The 25,560-nt window shown below is 41.0% G+C and overlaps 1 protein-coding gene across 1 annotated transcript in view; it reads left to right on the top strand.

The window, feature by feature from the left end:
• Positions 1–25,560, top strand: part of LOC128745999 (uncharacterized) — a 189,411-nt gene that overhangs the window by 64,752 nt on the left and 99,099 nt on the right. The window contains exon 2 of the mRNA XM_053843057.1: positions 1,402–1,852. Within this exon, the coding sequence (XP_053699032.1) occupies positions 1,402–1,852 (451 nt within the window). The remainder of the gene's footprint in view (positions 1–1,401; positions 1,853–25,560) is intronic.

Genomic DNA, 25,560 nt, shown 5'->3' with positions numbered 1-25,560 from the left:
AATGTCCTGATTTTTAGTTGGATCAATATGGTCACCCTATAAGTGGGGCATATTGGCCGCATACGACATTTCGGGAAAAATATTAAATAATTAAGCAAACTAAGCGTTTCTCACCGGTTTTCGCCTGAGATAATGCTTTAGAACTTCACTTTACGCAATCGAATCGCAACAAGATATTTACAGATTTTAACCACAAAAAAGCTTACGGAAACGACGCAAAAAATTACATCGGAAGCCGTTAAAAAACAAATTTATTTTTCTTTTGGGCTGACAGCCAGTGACAACTGTCAAACTTCCATAGTAGGCTGTTTTCATCGAGTTTTAGCGTTTCTCTTTAGTTTTGCATTTTAATTTTTGCTAGTTTGGGAATAAACGAACTGGAGTGTATTGCCCACTTGTGCCACATTATACACATGTCCCCTATAACTTACTAAGCAGCTTCACTTTTAAGCAATTAACCGACCTTGAAGTTGTCTTGAGTTCGCTGCATATAACGCTAAGCAGCTTCGGAATAAACTGTCAAAAACTAAGAAAAAGCTAATCTTTAGCAGCACTTCTATGTTCTATTTTTATACTTCTACCTAATTTCGTTGCATTCGCCTGCTATTGGGTTTGATCCCAGGCGTTCTGTGTTGTAAGCCTATCTCAATCCTTTGCGTCATCTTTGTCGTATACAAGTGATGTGAATTTTGTTGATTAGTTGTTCTTGAGTACAAGTTCGTTTTAGAACTTGCAGCAGCTTTATGTGGCGTCAGTTAATTATAGAACATTAAAGTTCGGAGTCAGGCACTCAAGTAGTAGTGAGATATGTACCTACAGCATATGTTATTGATATGCGCATAGTTGTAAAATAATGAAAAGCATATTGCATTCTAGTTTATATTACTGATAAGAAATGTGTGATGATTACATATATTTTTTTGAAAAATGATTGCAAGTTTGATCACCAGAAATGTAAACATTAAAATAATAACAATCATTTCGTGGCCAGAAGCATACATGCGAGACTTGTTCAGTTCGTCGAACTTTATCGATTGGTAGTTGTGACTCGGCCCCCTGGGCCTCGGATCAATTCCATGTTTTTCGACCAATTCCTAAATAGTTCCTATACAGCAGTTCCTTTGTTGTAGTATAACAAAGGTAAAAATTACAAATAATAAACTAGTTATATACAATTGAATTAAAACGTTCTACACACTATATAACACGCCAGTGGTTAAAAATTCTTGTCGTCTTCCTGTCGTTCGATTACTTCGGTAAATGTTCGTTGGTATATTCTGGACCATTTTGTGTATTGGGATAAACCTCGTTCTCCGTTCCCAAATTTTCACTGTGTTATTAAAATATTGCGAATAATAACAAAATCGATAGTAACCAAATTTTTCCTAACGTTGATTTCAGATTCCTTCTTCAGAATGCGCCGTTCATCCCACACTCCGAGCCACAGTAATCAGGAACCTCTAATAGTTGTGGAAGAAACGGAAAATTGTGAAAAGGATGATGAAATAAGTAATCAATCATCACCTCGACAAAGTCTAGATATAGAATCGCCTGAAAATCCATATTTACTTTCTCCATGGCGTGATCCGCGCGAAACACGTAAGCATTCCTTACCAACACCACCATGCACAAGCGGTATCACGGCTAGTCAAGTACGTCGACTATCGGAACGTGGAGGTGAAGGATCAGGACCTTCTCCTCGTGAGCAAGCATTCCTTGCAACACTATATAGTTCACCAGCTCCACAGCCAGGTGGCCGTAGGCATTCTGTAGTTACCATTAGCCGGGTCCCCCCTACGATTTTTGGACGTAATCGGAGGGAATCAATTGCAGCACTTCCTGCTGGACAAAGGTACGACTGAAGGTTTTGATCAGAAGTAAAAATAAAACGATACAAATGTTTCATAAATAAAATCATAAGTCACCTAATCAATGCGAACTACTAGTTGAGCACGAGTCTTACGATCCGGAAAATATATATTTGATTCCATTGGCCAGTGTTTGCGAAGACGATTAATCTTTTAAATTAGGCCATTACAAATTATTTTTAAAGTTTTTGTCACCCACCATCATCCCCCCTCCCCCTTGGAAATTGGCTTGAAAAATCAGGAGAATAATTTGTGGGATATATGTCAAATTTATTTTTATACTAGCTGATTGTCCCTCACTCGGGGCCCCTTTGTCACTCACCCAGTAAACCATATGGTTTATATACCTCGATTGCAACTGAGATATACGAAATCATATCTGAACGAAAAAGTTATATTTCACGCCATATAAGAACATATATGTACCAAAGTGGAGGCGATATACGTGCGAAAATTTTGACAATTATTTGTAATTCTATTTTGCGTAGTTTTTGTAACACGCAACTAAATACTCCTGAATATATGATTAAGATATAATCAAATATTGCAATCGTCTATACTGCTTTATAATTCACAGTCATGAATTGTATCTGAAGACACGCACGACTGTAAAACAACTTATTGTTCACTTCGATTTGACATACTCTAATCATTATACAATTCCAATGTGAAATTGACATGAAAACGATTTAATGTGAACTTTCTATTACGATTTTGTGTTATCTGGGCAGTCACTTGTACATCTGTTTTTGTAACGAAAACTCTTCTGATGCAAGAAACAATACCTTTTTACCTTTCTACTATATAAATATATACAGCAGTCCCCCGAATAACACGGTTTCGAATAAGAACGTTTCCAATAAGGACGGTCTCGAGTGATTCGATTAACGCGGTCGAACGTCCTTATTGGAGTCTATGTAGCATATGGGAATTGTCTTAATTGGTTCCAATATGGAATAACTCATGATCCTGGCCGTATAGAAGGTTGGTGTCTTCGACAGAGTTGTTCAGTACATCAACGGGTTTTCATTGGATTATAGTATTGCGGAATTGTCTCACTACGTGGCGCTAGCGTATAAGTAACACTCTTATACAGGCTATATCTTGCGCTGCTGACTACCTAGAAAGTTGCGGTCTTTGGGAAGGATGCTCAAATGACTGCTATCTTCAAGATGACATTCAAAATAGCGCAGAACTGACTCACTACGTGGCGCTAGTGTCTATGTGATATTCTTATACAAGTTGTATCTTGCGCTGCTGACTGTCTAGAAAGTCGCGGTCTTCGGGAAGGTTATTCAAATGACTGTCACCTTCAAGATGGTACGGAAAATAGCGCAGAACTGACTCACTACGTGGCGCTAGCGGGCATGTATTATGCTTAGACAGGCTGTATCTTGCGCTGCTGACTATCTAGAAAGTTGCGGTCTTCGGGAAGGTTAGTCAAATGACTACCACCTTAAATATGGCATGCACAATAGTGCAGAACTGACTCACTACGTGGCGCTAGTGTATGTGTGCTATGCTTAGACAGACTGTATCTTGCGCTGCTGACTATTTAGAAAGTAGCGATCTTCGGGAAGGCTACTCAAATGACTGACACCTTCAAGGTGGTATGGAAAATAGCGCAGAACTTACTCGCGCCGCGTATAGGTAGTATTCTTATGCAGATTGTATCTTGCGATGCTGAACGCTCGACACTCAATTTTATTCTCTAGCAACATTTACTGCCTGCAAAAAAAAATCTATCGTGCTAATCTACCAACTATTAATGCTACTTCCTAAGTGGCCAGAGAAATCCCACCAACTCACTTATTCAATTAGTCTCAGTCACGTTAACACATTTCCAGCTACTTTCTAAATATTCTTATGATTCATGAACAATTATATTTTCATTTTTATCACTATTTTTTTAAATCGAAACTTGCAATGACTTAATAAGCATTTAAGTCACACAGCATTAATAATGTGAAGTCAACGGCATACGTAATGTTACTTTTAGTAATTCAGCTTTCTCGTGTTGCAGTATATTTTTCATGTCCGCTGCATATTAAATGCGAGAAGTGAAAAATTCTTATGAATTTCATCGACTGCCTCCGTTGCATTTTGCGGAGAATTTTTGTAAGCGACCAACATTGCGTTAAATAACGAGCAAAATATTAGCAAATTTTTCAACCAGTTGAATAACTACTGTCACTTAAACAACCTTTCCGTAGAAAGCAACTTCTTGTACATTACCAAAATCATGAGTTATGACAAACATAAAAAAATCACAAATACACTAGCACCGTCCGTTGAGTCAGTTCTGTATTCATTTCCATACCATCTTGAAGGTGACAGTCATATGAGTAACCTTCTCGAAGACCGCAACTTTCTAGAGAGTCAGCAGCGCAAGATACAGTCTGTCTAAGCATATCACACATACACTAGCGCCACGTAGTGAATCAGTTCTGCGCCATTTTCCATGCTATCTTGAATGTGGTAGTCATGTGAGCAACCTTCCCAAAGGCCACAACAATCTAGATAGTCAGCAGCGCTAGATACAACCTGTCTGTGCATATCACATATACACTAGCGCCACGTAGTGAATCAGTTCTGCACTATTTTTCATGCCATCTTGAAGGTGTCAGTCATTTGAGTAACCTTCCCGAAGACCACAACCTTCTAGAATAGTCAGCAGCGCAAGATACAGCCTATCTAAGCATACCACATAGACACTAGCGCCACGTAGTGAGTCAGTTCTGCGCTATTTTTCATGCCACCATGAAGGTGGCAATCATTTGAGCAACCTTCCCGAAGACAGCAACTTTCTAGATAGTCAGCAGCGCAAGATACAGCCTGTACAAAAATATTACATGTATGCTAGCGCCACGTAGTGAGGCAATTCCGAAATAATACAATCCAACGAAAAGCCCTCGATCTGCTGAACAACTTTGTCGAAGACACCAACGTTCTATATGGTCAAGATCACGAGTTATTCCATGTTGGAACCAATTAAGTCAATTGCCATATGCTACGTAGACTCCATTAACACGGTTTCCATTAACGCGGTCCCTATTAGCGTCCTTATTGGGGGGATTACTGTAATTCCTTGTTGATTCCGGAACAATCGGGTTATCGAGAAGGTCATTCTTGTGAAACCGCATTGAACTTGGTATTAGCTAAATGGAAAGACTACTTAGAGCAGTGATGCCCAGGCATATGCATGGTGCGGGCCAAATCAGATCGCTCATGAATGCCGCGGGCCGCAATAATCGCTAGCCATTCCTGTGCATAACAAAATACAAAATAGGTGACAACAAAAACCATTTTCTAGGAATCACCATTATATTTAAACCGCAAAGCATTCAGATTCACAACATGCGCGAGGCATAACGATTAAACTGAGGGACTCCTATGTCATCAAAAAATTTCTCCTAAATCCACCATCTTTCAAATCAGTCCGCGGGCCGCACGAATCGTCTCAAAGGGCCACATGCGGCCCGCGGGCCGCTGTTTGGCCATCACTGACTTAGAGCGTAAAGACACAATAGTTGCTGTTTTCTTGGATCTGAAACGCGCTTCTGAGACAATTTCAAGGCCCTTATTGTTGAGAACAATCAAGCGCTTTGGAATTACTAGTACTGCATTCAAATGGCTTGAAAGCTATTTGTCCAACAGAACTCAAAGGACTGCTTTTAATGATTTTGTATATAGTCCAGTGGGTAACAATCTTGGTGTACCCCAGGGTAGTGTATTAGGGCCCCTTTTGTTTATTAGGTACATTAATGACATGCGACGGGTTTTACGTTTTTGTGATATCAATCTTTTTGCAGATGATACCGTGTTATTCATTGCAGCCAAAGATTTAAATAAAGCCGTTTTACACTTGAATGAAGATTTACGTTATCTAAGTAGATGGTTGAAGTATAAGCAATTGAAATTGAATATAACTAAAACAAAATTTATGGTTATCTCACGAAATCGATTAGATGAAAATGTCTCAATTCAGATTGATGACGAGACAATTGAACGCGTTCGGGAGATTAAATACCTTGGAGTGATTATTGATGACAAACTAAAGTTCAATGCTCACATTGACAATGTCATCAAGAAAATTGCCAAGAAGTATGGAATCCTATGCCGATTGAAAAACGAATTAACTATTGGTAGTAAAATACAGCTATACAAATCAATCATCTCTCCTCACTTGAACTTTTGCTCATCCATTTTATTCCTGGCCAATGAAACACAAATACTGAGGCTTCAGCGCTTGCAGAATAAAATAATGCGCTTGATTTTAAAATGTGATAGATTTACTTCCTCAATTTTAATGCTGGACGCTTTGCAATGGTTACCAGTGAAGCAAAGAATTGTTTACTTAACTATGGTGTTTATTTTCAAAGCAGTCAACGGTTTGCTGCCTCGATATTTGTGTGATCGAATTGAAGGAGGATGAGACCTACATAGATACAATACTAGAAACGCGAATGAAGTAAGAACACCAAACTTTTTGACATGTGCTTCACAAAATTCATTGTTTTACAAAGGAATAAATGTCTTCAATTCGATGCCAAGATACATTGAACGTGCACCAACACTTGCGGAGTTTAAGAGATTGTGTATTTCACACGTTAAAACAGTTTTTTAGAACTATTTTTTTATAAATTGACGAAAAATGTACTAAACGGACGAAGTTCCAAAAACAAATTAATCTAAATTTGGATAATTGTTTTATATACTTAGTATTTTATTTATTTAGTTTACTCGAAGATTGTAACTGACGAAGTTTTTTTTACAAAACGATCTCATTGTGTTCAAAATTTTTAATTGAATTTATATTTTTAATTTTATTTAAATATTAGGTATTTTCACATTAACTACTATGTTCGCCACGATGGTGATGATGGATTTTTTGTTTCATGTTGAAGTAATTAAAAAAAAAAGTTTGAGCCACGCGCGCGGATTACAGATATAACGTAATTGTTAAATAACTTTGGAGAAATCTATATCTGAATATGGAATCAGTTCGTCTTTTATGTTTGCATAACTGGTTCAATTGTCATAATATTAATTATCTTATAGATAAATCGTCTTGCTCAAACCTTTGTGGGGGTATGTGGCGGGACCATCATCATCATCATCATCATATATGTTATTTTCTAACCCAACCATAACATTTGATTGATTCCAAAGCGCGTATTTTAAGAAAACAAAATCAAATTCGCTTCTGATGATTTTAGTTTTCTATGTGTTTTGACAGCTTGAAATAAAATATCATCATTTTTACCGCGGCGCCAACTACTTGTCGAATGAAGCTTTTGTTCACCTATAGCCTACAGAACTCGAAAAATGAGTGAATGGAGTGCGTACGCTTCTTGCACGGAACAGAAATGGAAATTCAAACAATCGAATTTTCGAAAATCGGCAAAAAATTTTTTTCGATTTTGTTGATTTTGTTGCCGTAGGTTTTTGCATGGAAAATAATAAGGCCATTACAAATATTTTGTAGTTTTTGTCCTTCCGGTGTTCGGCTACTGAAGGGGGGGGCGAAAAAAAACAAAGTTAATTTTTTAATCGAGCAAAAAAAACCATGGATTTTAAGAATTTTTATTTAAGGTTTAAACGTGAAAACCGAATCTATTCTTGCTTATAATATATACGTTATTATTTTCTATGGAAAAATATACGAAAAAAGACAAAAACGAAGGAAAATTTTTTTGGATGATTTTCGGAAATTCCATTGTTCGAATTTCCATTTCTGTTTCGTGCTAGAAGCGTTAATCCAACTCGGAGACTCATTTTTCGAGTTTTTCAGACTGTAGAGCCCACAGACAATTGATTTTATAAAAAGAAATTTGACTCATATCCTACAAATTATTTTTTTGCCCCCCGAATTTTTAAGCCAATTTCCAAGTGGGAGTGACAAAAACTTTAAATATTATTTGCAATGGCCTAACTGATATAAGAAATATACAAAAAGCAAGAATAGAATTGGTTTTCATGTTGAAACTTTAAGAAAAAATGCTTAAAACATATGTTACAGCGGGTGATGACGAACAGCAAATCGGCGCATCCCCCGGCGCAATTGACGTTTGAGCTGATGTGACTATATCTCGAAGCGCTGTCAGGACAGTGTCAATGACAAGGTTTTTTGATTGTTCTTGGATCGAGTGGTAGCTAAACAGATTTACGACGTAAATCCTTAAATTCTTTATTAAATACCATAAATTCTTACTACTTACGATTTACAGACTTAATTTGCATAAAAGCTAGGTTGTTGTGTTGGAGATATTTAGGCGAAGTATGTAGTAGAGCGGAGTAAGAGACTATTTGTAAGTCTATCTAACATTTAGGTTATGGGTGCAATCAATTGATTTCCGCTTAATAAAATTGCAGCTTTGAGCTGATTTCATCGGAAACTGATGGAATTTGCTTCTGGGACTCCGAAACGCCAACCCCCACACTAACAATCTCAAAGAAATATCCATATGAGTGCACAAGGATCATTCGTTCGCCAGACCCGGTCGAAAACTCGAGCGACCCGACAAGATCCAGCGGGCAGCGGCTCTCAACCATCCCGTGACAGTACACCAGTAATAGAGTCGGATGATGACGAATTTGAACCATCAGTGGTTGACATCGAGCACGGCGAGCATTTCGATTGCGCGGAATGTAAACGGCCCAACAATGCGGAGTTGTATATGGTACAATACGGAAAATGCGAGCGTTGGTACCATTTCTCCTGTGCGAAAGTGGACGTCAGTACAGCGCGATCCAGTGAATTCAGCTGTGTGAAGTGCGTTTCTCCGTCACGTACAAGCTCTAGGACGGGAAAATCCAGCACGACGAGTTCCCGGAGATCGGCGATAGAGCGGGAGCTTCAGAGGTTGGAAGAAGAACGATGTTTGCGTGAGAAATTGGAGGAGGAAAGGTTGCAGAAAGAGAAATTACTGGTCGAGAAGGCTATGAATGAAAAACTTGAACGTGAGAACGTCGGAAGCATGAGCTGCTTCGCCAGCAGGATGAAGATGCGGGAAGTATGCGTAGCAGCCAAAGCAGTCGAAGCCATGCAAGTAGCCGAAATAAAGTAGAAACCTGGTTCCACCAGCAAGCGATGCCCTGTACGACCGGAAGTGAACCAAATCAACAAGTTTCGGTTCGAAACGGGGAACCGGTTGGATCGTCGACACCTATCGAAGTCAGTGAAATAACCGATATAGATTCCGAGCGAGCGATGGTGGAAGTCGTGCAAAAAGATGCTTTAAGGCAATCCGGTCAGCAGCAGCAGCATACCGGTAGCCTACCGGATCTACCGCTAGTCAACGTTCCACCGTTAAACCGATTGTTTGACATCAGCGGTCAGATTTCGAGTTCATCGAAAGTAGACGCGTTTCCAAAGATCGTCTCGAAGTTGATTAAAAAACCACTACCATACGAAGAATGGCAACGCGAGACAAGCGAGATGCGAAAGCATGCCGAGCAGCAGGAAGAAGAGCTCCGGCGGCGAGAACAGCGAGAGCAGGAGTTAGCAAGTCTGCTTAAGCATGCCGAGGAGAATCGTGAGCAGGATAGACACCGTATGGAAGGAATTTATCAGCAGCAACGTGAAAAAGAAGAGAAAGCGCTACAACTGCGAGACCAGCGAGAGTAGGAGTTGACCAACCTGTTAAAATATGCGGATGAACAGCGTAAACAAGACAGGCAGCGACTGCAGCAGATCGAAGCCGACTTGAAGAAGCGGGATGAAGTCGATAAGCAGCACAGAAATAGGGAAATGGACCTAGTACAACGGATCAAACAGCTAGAACAGCAATGCCAAGCTGAGCGTTCGAAACGAGACGAAGAGAAGCAGAGGTTCCTGGCACAGGAGCAGAATCTTACCGAGGAGGTGCAACGACTGCGCATGAAGTGCGAACAACAATCGGCACAGCATGCAGCAGAACAGCCCGCAGAGGACGAGCATCAGCACGACGTTCCAGAGGCGAACCAGCAAGGTGTAACTGTGAGTAACAACCCTCGAACGACTCACGACAAAGTAGACATAGTAGGGACACCCACCCAGACATTTTATGTACCTCCAAAGCCAGGATTGCCCCCGATTCCTCTTTTAGTAGATCCGTTAGGGCCACGAAATGCCCCCATAGATGTAAATTATGGTCATGCAATGCAAAGTCCCACGTCCCATCAGTTGGCAGCAAGGCAAGTCATCACAAGAGAGCTTCCTGTCTTTAGCGGGGACCCTGTCGAGTGGCCGCTTTTTATCAGTAGTTATAAGAGGCATGTGGTTATTCACTTTCTGAAAACTTGCTGCGTTTGCAACGGGCGCTGAAAGGTGCTGCGAAAGATGCCGTCAGCAGTTTTCTTCTACATCCGTCTACCGTGCCACAAGTGCTGTCTACCCTTCAGACATTGTACGGTAGGCCGGAGCAGATTGTTCATAACCTGGTGGCCAAAGTTCGAGCAACGACCGCACCCAGGGCGGAAAAATTGGAGACGCTGATTCATTTCGGTTTGGCTGTGCAGAATTTGTGTGGTCATATGGAGGCTGTTGGAATGACGAATCACCTGTCCAACCCGATTCTCCTACAAGAACTGGTGGACAAGCTGCCGGCAAATATCAAATTTAGTTGGGCACTACACCAAGTGGGTCTACCCGTGGTCGATTTAAAAGCTTTCAGCGAGTACATGCGGAATGTTACGGCCGCCACCAGTGGCGTTACAAACTTATACGTTTCACCGAAGCCTCCGAAGGACGAGAAGCACGAAAAACCCAGGAATAAAGAACAGGCATTCCTGAATATGCATGATGCACACGAGCGAAAAGAAGCATCAACCAACCCACCCGGCGAACGGCGAGAACATCACCAGAATAATATGAGCAAAAGACAAGAAGTAAGCAGGAATTGTCCTAAATGCAACGTTACCGGCCATACCACTGCGAGTTGTGCAGCTTTCAAGAGACTCTCGATAGACTGCCGGTGGAATTTTGTAAAGGACAACAAGCTATGTCGTCGCTGTCTCGTATCGCACATTCGCTGGCCATGCGAAGGCGAAGTTTGCGGAATCAACAACTGTCAGAAGCGACATCATCGTTTACTGCACAGCGAGCCGAAGTCGACCGGGAATTCCAGCGATGCTACCGTCACCATTCACCAGCTTTCGGTATCATCAATTTTGTTCAAGATAATTCCTGTGACGTTGTACGGGAAGAATGGTGCTGCAGTGAACACCTACGCATTCTTGGATGACGGCTCGTCTGTGACTCTCGTAGAACAGGCGATTGCAGACCAACTCGGCGTAGACAGTCGAGCGCATTCCCTGTGCATCCATTGGACGAGTGGGATAAATAAGCAGATCGAGACTACTGTGCTGGAGAAGCTGAGTATATCGCAGCCAAACGGCGGAAGACGTTTCAAGCTATCCGAAGTATACACCGTCAAGAATCTAGGGCTACCGGAACAATCGCTGGATTTCGAGCAGCTGGGTAAGGAGTTCACGCATCTACGACATCTACCGGTCAAGAGCTTCAAGAGAGCCGTTCCTGGACTACTAATCGGGCTGAGTAACTCACATCTGCTGACTACCACGAAGGTTCGTGAAGGAGGAAAAGATGAACCGATCGCTGCGAAGACTCGTGTTGGCTGGGTCGTAAGCGGCCGTGTACGAGGGGGAGAAGACAGTTTCCAGCACCGTCAAATGCTTATTTGTGCGGATACGACAGAACGCGATCTCCACGACTATGTGCAGGAGTTCTTCTCAGTAGAAAGCCTTGGAGTTGCCGTAGCTCCTAATCTGGAAGGAGCCGAAGACCAACGAGCACGTAGAATCCTCGAAGAGACGACAGTTCGGACAGAAAGCGGTTCTTCTCAGTAGAAAGCCAGAAAGCAGTTCTTCTCAGTAGAAAGCCTTGGAGTTGCCGTAGCTCCTAATCTGGAAGGAGCCGAAGACCAACGAGCACGTAGAATCCTCGAAGAGACGACAGTTCGGACAGAAAGCGGAAGGTTTGAAACCGGGCTGATCTGGACGCAAGACGACATCGAATTCCCGGATAGTAGACCAATGGCCGAGCGCCGGTGGCGATGCCTGGAGAAGCGACTTGAGAAGGATATTCAGCTATATGAGAGCGTACGACAGCAGGTGGCAGATTTCGAGATGAAGGGGTACATCCACGTAGTAACTGAAGAAGAGATGGCAGGTTTCGATCCGCGACGTACCTGGTACCTTCCGTTAGGAGTGGTACAGAATCCGAACAAACCCGGACGGATACGAGTTATCTGGGATGCGGCCGCAAAAGTTAACGGTGTGTCCCTGAACATGATGCTCTTGAAGGGTCCGGATTTGTTGACTCCCCAGCTACATGTTACTTTCAAATTCCGCGAACGGGAAGTTGCCTACTCGGGTGATATACAAGAAATGTTCTTGCAGCTCGGAGTCAGGAAGGAAGACCAAAGCGCACTCTTGTTCGTCTTCCGCAAGTCGTCAGACGAACCGCTAATCACGATGGCGTGCAATGTCGCTATCTTCGGAGCGACGTGTTCTCCGGCGCAGTCACAATATGTTAAAAACCTGAATGCTACGGAGAATGGGCAGGAATTCCCCAAGGCGGCAGATGCGATCAAGAATAAGCATTACGTCGACGACTATCTCGACAGCGTCGACACTGAAGAGGAAGCCATCAGTCTAGCACTAGAAGTAGCTGAAGTACACCGGAAGGCAGGCTTTCGAATTCGCAACTGGGTTTCAAATCGATCCTCGGTCCTGGAAGCTATCGGAGAAGTGAGTCCCGCTGAAGTGAAAGACCTTTCGATGAATGGCCATCATGGTTTTGAACGTGTTCTCGGGCTGTCTTGGCTAACGATCGAAGATGTCTTCTGCTTCAAGTTCAATCTGCAAGATGATCTGAGATCGTTGATAGAAGGTGACACCGTGCCGACAAAGAGGATGATGCTGAGCTTCGTGATGAAAATCTACGATCCGTTGGGGCTGGTTGGTTCGCTGGTAATTCAAGGGAAGATTCTGCTGCAAGATGTTTGGAGAGCTAAGCTGGACTGGGACGATCGCATATCCCAAGATCTGTTTGTACGGTGGAAGCAGTGGCTGCAAGTTCTGAAGGAGTTAGATAACATCCGTATTCCCCGGTGCTATTTTCCGGGATATGATCCTGCCTGTTTCGATAACCTGGAGATCCACATATTTGTGGACGGTAGTGAGCAAGCCTACTCTGCAGCGGCGTACTTCCGTGTTCGCGACCGAGGAGAAATTCGATGCGCCCTGGTTTCCTCCAAGACGAAGGTAGCTCCACTACAGCAGACTTCAGTTCCTCGACTGGAATTGCAGGCAGCCGTGATTGGTGCTCGCTTACGCAAGACAATCGAAGAAGGTCATTCGGTACAGATCAAACGCACATACTTCTGGAGCGATTCTAGCACCGTAATCTCATGGATCAAATCGGATACGCGCAGATTCCGGCAGTACGTGGCGTTTAGAGTTAACGAGATCCTATCCCTGTCAAAACCCGACGAATGGCGATGGCTGGGAACGAAAATAAATGTCGCCGATGAAGCGACGAAGTGGGGTAAAGGTCCGAACTGCAAGTCCGACAGCCGTTGGATGCGTGGACCCACCTTCTTGTACCAAGAGGAGAGCGATTGGCCGGTGGATAAGTTCACGACAATGAGCGGCCCCGAAGAAGAGCTGCGACCGGCGTACGTCTGTAGTCATTTCCTATCAGCGCAATTGATCGATGTGTCACGTTTTTCGAAATACGAGCGACTGTTACGAAGCATGGCGTATGTGTACCGGTTCACTGGGAAGTTGTTGCAACGAATCGGAAAACGACCGAAGATCGACGAAGATAATGTCAGCAGTGAAGATTTGCAGAATGCAGAGGAGTGTCTTTGCCGGATCGCACAATCAGAATGTTATGCGGACGAGGTAGCTACGATGAATCGCAACGTACGCTTACCACCGGAGTACCGTAAAGCTTTAAGCCGCAGCAGTTCGATAGCGACTCTTTCTCCGATGCTGGACGATCGAGGTGTGTTGCGCGTAGATGGTCGCATTGCAACGGCAGATTGCGTGAAATACGATACGAAGTTCCCGATAATCTTGCCCAAGCGTCACCCGATCACCAACTTGCTGCTGAATTGGTACCATCGAAAATTTCGTCACGGCAACAATGAAACGGTGGCGAACGAAATTCGTCAGAAGTTTACTATTCCGAATTTGAGAGCGCAGATCCGGTCAACGGAAAAGCGATGTCAGTGGTGTCGCGTGTACAAGGCCACCCCTGTAGTTCCAAAGATGAGTCCCGTTCCTTGGTTCCGCACCACCCCTTTCGTTCGACCGTTTACCTTCACAGGGATCGATTACTTTGGACCGTATCTGGTGAAAGTCGGTCGTAGTGCTGTTAAACGCTGGGTAGCGATCTTCACGTGCCTGACCATCCGAGCTATACACCTGGAGGCAGTGCACAGCTTAACAACCGACTCGTGCAAGAAGGCAGTTCGGCGGTTCGTCGCTCGGAGAGGCGCGCCGAAAGAGGTGTATTCAGATAACGGGACAAATTTCGTAGGCGCCAGTAGAGAGCTTGAGCAGGAGTTGCGGGACATCAACCGAGCCCTGGGTAGCACTTTCACGGACATTGATACTCTATGGCGGTTCAACCCACCGTCCGCTCCGCATATGGGTGGATGCTGGGAGCGGATGGTGCGTTCGGTAAAGACGGCGCTGGGAACACTGCCCATGTCGCAGAAGTTAGACGACGAATCGCTCGTGACATATCTAGCCGAAGCTGAGCACATGATAAATTCCAGACCGTTGACGTATCTACCGCTGGACAGCGCGCAGCAGCAGTCGTTAACTCCCAACGATTTCCTGATGCTCAGCTCTAGTCGTGTACGCCAGTCAGTAAAAGCGCCGGCTAATGTCGGAAAAGCGATGAAGGATAGTTGGGGACTGATGCAGCAGAGCCTGGATTCGTTCTGGAATCGTTGGATTACCGAGTACTTGCCGATCCTAACTCGGCGGTCCAAGTGGTTCTGCGATGTGCCACCAATCAAGGAAGGAGCGTTAGTGATGGTAGCCGATGGGAAAGTTCGGAACTTGTGGATTCGAGGTCGAGTAAACCGAATCTACCCTGGGAAAGACGGAATTGTGCGTCGGGCGGATGTGGAAACAGTGACCGGCATGTTGAAAAATAGGGCAGTTTGTAACCTAGCGGTGCTGGATGTGAGCGATCCTGACGGAGCGAGTCGCGGCGGACAAAACAGAGGTGAATTTGGTGCCGTTCGGCACGAGGGGGAGGATGTTACAGCGGGTGATGACGAACAGCAAATCGGCGCATCCCCCGGCGCAATTGACGTTTGAGCTGATGTGACTATATCTCGAAGCGCTGTCAGGACAGTGTCAATGACAAGGTTTTTTGATTGTTCTTGGATCGAGTGGTAGCTAAACAGATTTACGACGTAAATCCTTAAATTCTTTATTAAATACCATAAATTCTTACTACTTACGATTTACAGACTTAATTTGCATAAAAGCTAGGTTGTTGTGTTGGAGATATTTAGGCGAAGTATGTAGTAGAGCGGAGTAAGAGACTATTTGTAAGTCTATCTAACATTTAGGTTATGGGTGCAATCAATTGATTTCCGCCAGCGGGGTGCTATCCGTATCTTAACGAACGGTGTTTGACAGTCCACTTAACGAAGGGCGCTATTTCAAAAAATGCAAGAAATAGCGCCCGTCTGACAGGTAGATTTGCTGCCAACCTTTGTCGAGATGTGCTGAGATGTTGGCAACAAAAACATGGCACCCATCGCAAGCCCCTGATTTCCGCTTAATAAAATTGCAGCTTTGAGCTGATTTCATCGGAAACTGATGGAATTTGCTTCTGGGACTCCGAAACGCCAACCCCCACACTAACAACATATATTATTTTACTCGATTAAAAAAATCTTAATGAGATATTTTTTGTTAAACTGTATCCAATTGCCTTCGAAAAAAAGTTACTAAATGTTAGAAATATCAATTTGTTTTTATTTTATGGCGAAAAGTCTAGAATTTGTCAAGTGATGCCGGATGGCATCAGACAAATTCTTTGAAGCTGGATTATTTTTTCTTTAGAATCATCTGTTTTTTTTTATTATTAGGACCACCCTAGTGGACGGAAATTGAATCATCTTAGTGCGTCATCATGTATCAGAGATTAAAATAAAAGATTTAGCCGTATGCTATGTCCTTTTATTGTTATTAGGACAACCATTACGACAAGTATTACGTATCATAGACTTATTATGTATTAAAATAGCACACAAGTAGTTTGGGGAAAAATCGAACAGTTTCAATGACCTCTCCAAGAAATAATTCGATGGAATATATGGTTGGTGTTAAATCAAACCGGACCAAGTCGCAAAATTTATAAAATGAGATAATGGTAGAAAACGATCAAGAATTTTCTAAGCTACATTTTACATTATTTAGACTACATAAATGTTGCAAACAGTCAGAGTTAGGAGAGGATTTCGAACGATTGATAGCTATAAACTATACAGAGCAGCAAACTTTGAATGGGTTTTTCTCAAAATCAGAAATTTGTCTCTTGATTCGGTCTGACTTAACACCGACCATATGTTCTACCTCATATTTCGAAAAAGTGACCAAAAAGTCGATTTTTGACAATTTTTTTTTCTTGAGATAACACCAATCTCGACGTTTCATGCGGTTTTAAGTGGTTTGACATCAAAAATTTTTTTTCGAAAACTTCGATTGGACGTCCTCCCCCCTTCGGTAATTTTTTAACTTGCACCGACCATATGTTCTACCTCATATTTCGAAAAAGTGACCAAAAAGTCGTTTTTTGACAATTTTTTTTTTTTTCTTGAGATAACACCAATCTCGACGTTTCATGCGGTTTTAAGTGGTTTGACATCAAAAATTTTTTTTCGAAAACTTCGATTGGACGTCCTCCCCCCTTTGGTAAGTTTTTAACTTGCATACAAGAAAAAATTTAGACGGCTGTGCGACACCCCGTTAGTCCGATTCAGCTGAAATTTTGCACAGAATGTTTTTTCATGGTAATGAACATTTTGCTGGTTATTCCGTTAAAATCCATTTTCATTGGCACCCTAATTCATATAGTAGAAAGGCAATAAGATGTTTTTTACGAATAGGGAAATTTGCTAAGCACCTGAAAAGATACGATACTATCAGACACTTGAGAAGACAACTCAGGGTGTGGGGTTGGGTATCCCGACCCACTAAAACCCTACTCAACCCAAGTAACCACTAAGCACTGCATTAAGCTTGAAGCCTGCTTTATATTTGCGAGTTACATGCTGCCAGATATAATTCAGCATTGTCAATGCATAGCAGCTTTAAAATTTCAATGCTGAATTAAAAGTTAGTTGACGCACTATGAAAAGCTGATTAGATGCTCTAAGTAAGTTTTATTGCCGTTACCGGTAGTAAAAGAGATTTTGAATGCTGTTCACACTTGCAGGAAATCTCATTGCAAACGTACTTGTGATGATAAAAGGAAAAATGCTTCCCTCTCTTTTTATCTTATGCAAAATCCTGCACCGCAGTTAGAACGAACATCAACACAAATATATATGTTGCGGCAGAAAGCCGCATTGTAATCCATCGCAGTTAGCGTCTATTGTCCAGCCGAACCTAGTCACAAAACGCTATTGTCCGTTCAACCGAACGTGATGCACAAAGGCTATTATTCTGAACATGTTTAAATCTATTTACCGCAAGTGTATAAAAGGCGAATAATAAATAGCAATTATTCAGTGCACTAGCAACCACCGCTGTTGGCGGATGGTTGCCGTAAGATAAATTTAGCGTTTTATTTTAGTGTGAAGACGTCCAGTCCCGTTGGTAATCGGCCCCCCTAACGACGATCCGGAACAATATATATTGGCCCTCCCAGCGTTGCTGATATTGTCAGGGTTTTGCGTGAGAAAAAACCCGATTTAATCCACCTAGTGGTGAAAGGAACCTTTGTTATACGGTCTTACTTGCTATTTGAGATAGAACTTGAAATCGTCTTCGGAACATAATTCATCTATTGGTTATCGTTGCGTAGTGCGTTGGTTTACATAAAATTGTTGAAAATTGAATAAGTTTACAAAATTTGAACAAAATAGGAACACTTTTAAATTTTGATAGATCCTTTTTTATAAAATTGCTGAGTAAGGATAAATAAGTTGTTATTAACCTGAGTAAGTGCAAATAAAAGTAAGTTGTAAGAGGAAAACTCATTCTTTAACATATACATTGTCTAGTAAAGGTCTAGTTTATAGGTTTTTGAGCTATGCATAGTTTCCTGTAATGCCATTCTATTTGAATCACATCAATAGAGTTTTCTTGAATAATTTTCAACAATTTTTATTAACCTTCGGTTACTCATGCTGTTGTATTTTGTACAACACGTGTAGGTTTTTCAACGCCATATTGTTATAAAGTTACAAAACGTTGTTTAACTAACGTATATTCTTCAACAAACTTATTGTGTGCAAAATGTCATAATTATTCAATGCATTAATAATTTAAATTGTTGGGAAACTGTATGCAGCAAAACTATCAGCAAATGTAAAATGTTTGAAATGTATCCGTCTGCTGGAAGTCGGGTAATTCGGAGTCAAAGTTAGGGTATTCTTTATAATCAAAGTTCTACAGTTCCTAAACAAGCAAACATACAGGTATACTATTTTCAGCAAAGTTGTATATTTTTACTATTTGTACAATTTTGTAGTACATGAAAAAGTCATACAACAATTACAAAAAGAGCAAAAATAGAAAAACTGATTTTACAAATTCATATACAATAAATAAGATTTTTCTATCTTCGCTGCAGAGATAGAAGGTTACTGTCTTTAGCAAAATATCTTATAATAATATGCTCTATAACTTTGCAGAACACATCAATGTGTTATATTGACACTGAAGAAAAATATTTTATTTATTTCACTTTTAGGGGGATTAATCAACATTTGGATTCCACCAAACGATAGAGCTTTCAATTTCAAGAAACTCTTCCAAAGGTTCGATAAATCTAAAACCAAGTTTTCTCAGTCAAAACTCTAGTGCACACGTTTTCTTTGGTTTAGGGCTATTTTGCGCGCAAGTAACTGTGTTACAAAAGTTGGCGCGAGTGTTCGAGGGTTAATATCCTTTGACCGGTAAAACCAATTTTTATGAAATTTTGCATATATATTCGTAGTGTCAAAACCTCTCGTTTGATATTGAAATAATTGAAATTAGGTAAATTATCTTGGTTAAAATCATTATAAATTATTGTTAATTTTGGTGTGGTGTATACGGTTACTCATAACTTTCAAATTAAACGTCCAATTAAAAAATCATTCAATAGTGATCAATTAGGATATATTATCTTTCAAATGAGACTAATAGCGCATAAATCGGTTTGGCCATCTCTAAGAAACAGGCGATAATTATTACCTTGTCAAAACAGGTTTTTTAAGCATAACTTTTAAACTACTTGTTTGTTTTCAATTAAAAATTCCTGAACAATTTAGCTTTAATAAGAGCTTTCATTTGACACTAAGATCGTTGAAATCAGTCATGTAGTTCCGGAGAAACCCGTGTCACGTATTTTTCACATTTTTGCTTATAACTTTTAAACGAAACGTCGTATCACGAAGCATCTCAATAGTGATCTACTAGACAATAATACCTTTCAAACAAAAGTAATAGCGAATGATTCGGTTCAGCCATCTCTGAGAAACAGGCGATAGAAAAAATCATTACATACATACACACACACACACACACACAGACATTGCTCAAATCATCGAACCCTATCGATTGGTATATGTGGCTTGGCCCTCCGGGCCTCGGATCAATTTCGTGTTTTTCGACCAATTTTTAAACCTTTGTTATAGTATAACAAAGGTAAAAAGAAAGGGAAGTATTTTTGCTTTGGTCCACACTCACGCGTTGATAGTTCGGCATGAGATTTCCTGTAAGTGCGAGCAGCCTACGAATTCGCTTTCACTGCTGGCATCGCCATATGCATACGGACAATATGCAATAAATATAATATTTATATGTTCACAACATGTATGCCATCACATGAAAACAAAATAAAACGTAGGTAATTCCCCAAAAATGAAACTTACTGGAGAATTGCGAAAAACAGAATCTTTCGCTACATTCCACTTTGCTAAGCAAATCAATCACCCGAGTGAAGAATTTCGCAATTTAAGTAGGGTTATTGGCAGCTGACTCGCAACTACCGTTTTCAGATCAACCGGTAAAGGCGTTGCGCTATTCCTGCATAGCGACATATGGGAGTGTAATCACGGTCCTGCTAGGCAGCCATGTTTTTGGAGTCAAGATCTAACCATATGCGTAAATGAAACAGCATGACACCGCTATACGTTCTGTTCGTTTGACTCTGCAAAGCCGGTATGCTGGCAGACGGGTAGTATTTTAGAATCTTAGCCAGATTTTTGTAAATAATACCCACGCCGGCAGTAGATGTTGGCTACTGTCAAACACATTGAGTTGGGATAGGGTTGCCAGTCTCTTGAGTGTAATCGATAGCGGTTGGCGACGGGTTCAAATCTCACCGAAGAAGGAAATTTATAAAAAAGCAATATTAAAACGTCAACAGAGGATAAGTTTTACCGTTACCAACAGGCGTTACGTTTTATGCATTTGTAAATCTCCAACATCTCCAAGCACTAATGTAGCCGGATATTTCGCCAAAACCGGCTTTTTAATAGCGTTTCGTAAGCACTTCAGGGAGGGGCTATTGTGCTTAACGCACCCTCTTACTTTCTTAGACTATTACTGGACTATGATAGGCTGTTTATTCGCCGTTGATCGGCTCTCCAGTGGTTTTGTAGCTCAAGTAAAATGTGTGTAGCAGCCGCACTGACCGCTCCCCAGACGACCGAGCTGGAACACATCCTTTTTTTCCAACGTGGGGGATTCCGCATGCCCAAACTTGTGCAGAGACTATCTAAAACAACCATGACAGAATCTGTGTCAGGTGGAAGTTGACTTCGCCCTGGTACCTGTTGACCCACCCGGATACTTCCGGGATAAGTCGATGTGTCCACCGACCTTTTGTGGCATCAGACCATGCCCGCTGCCATGCCATCGAGGTCAATCTTGTGGTACTCCGTATGCCTCTAGTTCCACATTGGTTGAAGCAGTCTACGTCGTCGCTGATGATTTTTTTGTGTGTGTGGATATTATCACTACGACCAGCATTTTGATCTATTATGATCTTATCCAGGTGTTGTTCCGCACTTTGTTGTTGTTGCAGTATCGCTATAGAGTGAGCGAACTGCCTATTATCCGTTCTTAAAGTGTCGGTGTGTTTTCACCCCTTTTTCCCTCTACGCTTCTTACTACTTTTCAACCAATCTAGCTCTAGAGCCAGGAAGTGCGGAGACTAGTTACAATTTGTCCTTGGGCAAGAGGCTTCATTCGCACCTCGAGCAAGTATCATTCTTATAGCCAGTCCCGGCTAAAGGCTTCATGGTCGGTAAAGCAGAGTTCAGCACAGAGTGAGGGTGTGTATGTGTGTATGTATGTGTTCCTTACTACTTATGCATTACCAATAGCCTTCGCTTGTTGCCATATACCGCAGAGCTATTAGACATCATACGAGACAATGCCGAAATAGCTGTGGAAACCTTCTTGCAGGCATAGACGACCTGAACTTGAGCTTGTCGTCGACCATGACTCCCAGGAGTTTTAAGGAGGAGTTTAGGAGTTTTTTTTAGGAGTTTGACGTAATAGTGCAAAAAGGAAAAACTACAAGGTATACAGCCCTAAAGGTTGTACGAAAGGGTGACGTAGGACTATATTAGATCATCAGATAAAAGACTAATGTAAACTGCATTTCTGGCATGTGTATGTTTATAAGAATCTGTGAGTGCCGTTGTTTAAGTGAATGTTTAAAAGAGAAGAGTGAAATATTCAGATTCAATTCTTCATTTAATGCAATGGTGGCTTTGAAAATACATAGACGGGGGTTCATAAGTACAATGCCTGCAACCTTTGAGACATAGAAATTTCTTTTAAACATCACTTGTGTGCATCATGAAGGTTGAAATGGTAATGAATTATCCTCCTACCACAGGGGTGAGTGAGAGGTCTCAAAGCATCATAAAATAAATAAATTCAAAATAAATTCATGCCTCCAAAAAAACCTACACGCCAAATTTGGTGCCATTTGCTTGATTAGTTGTGGAGTTATGAAGAAATTTGTATTTCATTTCTATGGGATCTCGCCTTCTTAAAGAAAACAAAGGTTCTGATCTACCATAGAAAAAATCCCGCCCCCTGTTAAAAAACAGATGGGTCTCACTCATTATACCATTGAAAAAATTCGTGCCTTCTAAAACCCCCACATGCCAAATTTGGTTTCAATGCTTGATTAATTCTAGAGTTATGAGGAAATTTGTATTTCATTTGTATGGGAGCCCCCATTCTTAGAAGAAGAAGGGGTCTCAGTACACCATAGAAAAATATCTTACCTCCAAAAGCCCTCACAAGCAAATTTTGGTTCCTTTTGCTCGAATAGTTTTCGAGTTATGAGGAAATTTGTATATTATTTGTATCGGCCTTCTCCCTCCTAAATTGGGGAGGGGTCTTAATTTACCATAGAAAAAATTCTTGCCTTCTGAAACCCCTACATTCCAAATTTGGTTCCATTTGCTTGATTAGTTCTAGAGTTTTGAGGAAATTTGAGTTTCATTTGTATAGGAGCCCCCCCTCTTACACCCCCCTTAAAATTGCTCTCTTACCCCCTAAAAAATTGCTGGTCATTTTATCTATTCAACGACATATAAATTGTTCAGTTTCGTTCAGTAGTTTAGTAGCTATTAGCATTTGAAATCTTTCATTCAAACGTTACACTTCTATTTTCGTTTTCACAAAGTGCTACCCAGCAGCCACGTAGCCAGAAGGGGGGGGGGGCCGGGGGCCCAATTTTGATTTTAGCTGTTTTATATGCATATTTTTTCGTTTAGAACTACAATACATTAATTGTATTGTACTGTATTATATTTATAAGCAGTAAGATATGCACATAATGTATTAGGAGCCAAGATAGGGCTCCGGGCCCCCACCTCTGGCTACGTGGCTGCTACCCAGTCCCAGTATAGTAAACAAAGACGTAGTCCTACGTCAAAAAAAAGTAATAGTGCAGTACCCGACACTGATATTTGCTTGCTGCACCGACTTGCCGTTGTTCACCACGATAACCTCCGTTTTATAATGCGTTAGCTCCAGTTTCCTGGAGCGCATCCAATCTTCAACAATGCACATAGGAGTATTTGAGCCGAAAAGTTGGCCAAAAGTATTGTTAATCATTTTTATTAGAGTAAACAAGCGGTAATGAGTGCAAAATAGTATGATTAGTTCTATGAAGTATTTTTTTTTATGGAATTATGTTCGTATCTACCTAGTAGTGCAGCACAACTTTTCTGCTATTGCTTTTACTGTAGTTGAAGAATGGAAACTTTTATATAAATTGTGTGAGTAAAGGGAGAGAGAGGTAAGATAGAGAGAGAGGAGAGAGAGATGAGAGAGCGAGAGAGGCGAGAGGGAGAGAGGTGAAAGAGAAGTGTGTGTAAGAGAGACAGGTGTGTGGAGAAAGAGAGAGAGAGAAAAAGAGTGAGAGAATTACAGCGAGAGAAAGAGTGAGAGATAAGAGAGAAAGAGTGTGGGTGAGAGAGAGAGGTGCGATCTTATCGAATGAATTGCGTAATGAAGAGACTAAACGCATGCGCAAATTTGATAGAAAGTAAAGGAATTTGGCGAATTTTTCTTAAAATACCTGAAATTTCTTGTTCAATTAGTTTATAGAGCATTCCTCTGGTGTCTCACAAGTACAATGACATAAAATTTATCTTTCAAATGCTTGAAATTTCATGATAGTATAATTGATCATAAGAAAACTGCTGCGAAATTGAATATTTTATCATTTAGTAAAAAGTGTTTATTTCATAAGATTGCAAAAAATTGCAAAAATTTCACTCACAACCCTCTTCCTGGGATTCTAAGCTATGAAATGGCATCAAAGATTGTGATGAGAAATGGTGAGAACATAAACAAATATCACTTTAAAGTAGCAACATATTTATGCTATTTTGCTATAATAAATACTGCTCGCTTGTCATCACAAATCATTATATTCATTGAAATCTAAAGTATGTATTAACAAATAATTGTAAAATCATTGAGTTTAAAAAGACTTTTTACAGCTGGTCGATAGGATATATACAGCCTTAGAAATGTGAAAGACAACATCCTTACCTATATGAGGGAAAATATATGGCCCTTTTTTATTCGAAATTTGACAGCTCTATGCAAGATGTAAACAAAACAAATGGTTTCAAAATTAACGTTACATTGTGTGATAGGTATCTGGAAAGACAGCGAGAATTAGTTGAAGGGATTGAACGAGTTTTAATTTGCCTCATTTTGGCCAGCTTTTGGGTCCAAATACTCCTCTGTGCAATGCCTATAGAGTGGGCAGAACCAAAGTAACACACTTGGTTTTAAATAAGAATTGACAACAGATTTAAAGCAAATCAAATTGCTGAGCTTTCGTTTACCCATACTTAGTTAAAACCTGATGACGACTGAAACAGCGCAAGAAACGAGCTAAAAAATAACAAGTTTGTGAAATATTTTAAAGTAACGCCTATGCGTTGCATTGTTTTCGTACTACCAACAGAACAGCTTAATCACGCTGTTGACAGGAGTTTTTTCTGATATTTCCCTGTTATAGTTATACCACAGAGAACAGACATCCATTCAGGAACAAATGGTCCGGGAATTCTTGGATAAAATTTCAAATTAAAATCACCTAATATGCTAGCGTCCCCACCACTATAGTTTCCCAACTAAATGATTCTTTTGATTTGTACACTGACAGCCTTTGGCTCCTCTGGCGCTAGTATATATGGACTGTGAGCGTTATGCTAGCGCCAGAAGCTAGCTGTTGTGAGTTTAGTGTAGAGTTTTATGCGCCTTTAGCGACATCATCTCTATAGTTTCCCAACTAATTTGACATAAGTTTTATCCAAGTGGGGACCTTTCGCTTGGATGTCTGTTCTCTGTGCTAATAACTACTAAACTACTGAACGAAACTGAACCATTTATATGTCGTTGGATAGATAAAATGACTATGAAAATACTAAATTGAAAAGTACATTGTAATTTCCCATCCCAAATGAAACTTGACGGGCTTATTGGAAATAATACAAATGAAATCTGCAACATTTACCGAAGAAGACCGCGACCAGGAATATTTCTCATTTATCCCTGAATTTTCTAACGACATATCTGTCTCTCAACTATCAGAAATTGACGTATTTGAAGCACTCAAAGGCCTGAATGCGTCAAAAGGACCGGGGCCTGACGGAAAAGCACCCATATTTCTCAAAAACCTGGCCGAAAAACTTGCTATACCATTACAACACCTATTTAAAATGTCTCTGAAAAATGGGAAATTCCCGGAAATATGGAAATCTTCGTATTTAGTCCTTATCTTCAAATTAGGAACAAAATCAGACATCCGAAACTACTGTGGAATTGGCATTATCTCTTGCATTCCTAAACTATTTGAATCAATTGTAAATGAAAAACTACAAGGTATACAGCCCTAAGGGTTGTACAAAAGGGTGACATAGGACTATATTAGATCATCAGATCAAAG

Source organism: Sabethes cyaneus, chromosome 1, assembly GCF_943734655.1.
Source record: "Sabethes cyaneus chromosome 1, idSabCyanKW18_F2, whole genome shotgun sequence".
In the NCBI taxonomy this organism is placed as follows: Eukaryota; Metazoa; Arthropoda; class Insecta; order Diptera; family Culicidae; genus Sabethes; species Sabethes cyaneus.
Note: the sequence above shows the minus strand (reverse complement) of the source record. Positions and strands in the feature narration are given on the sequence as shown.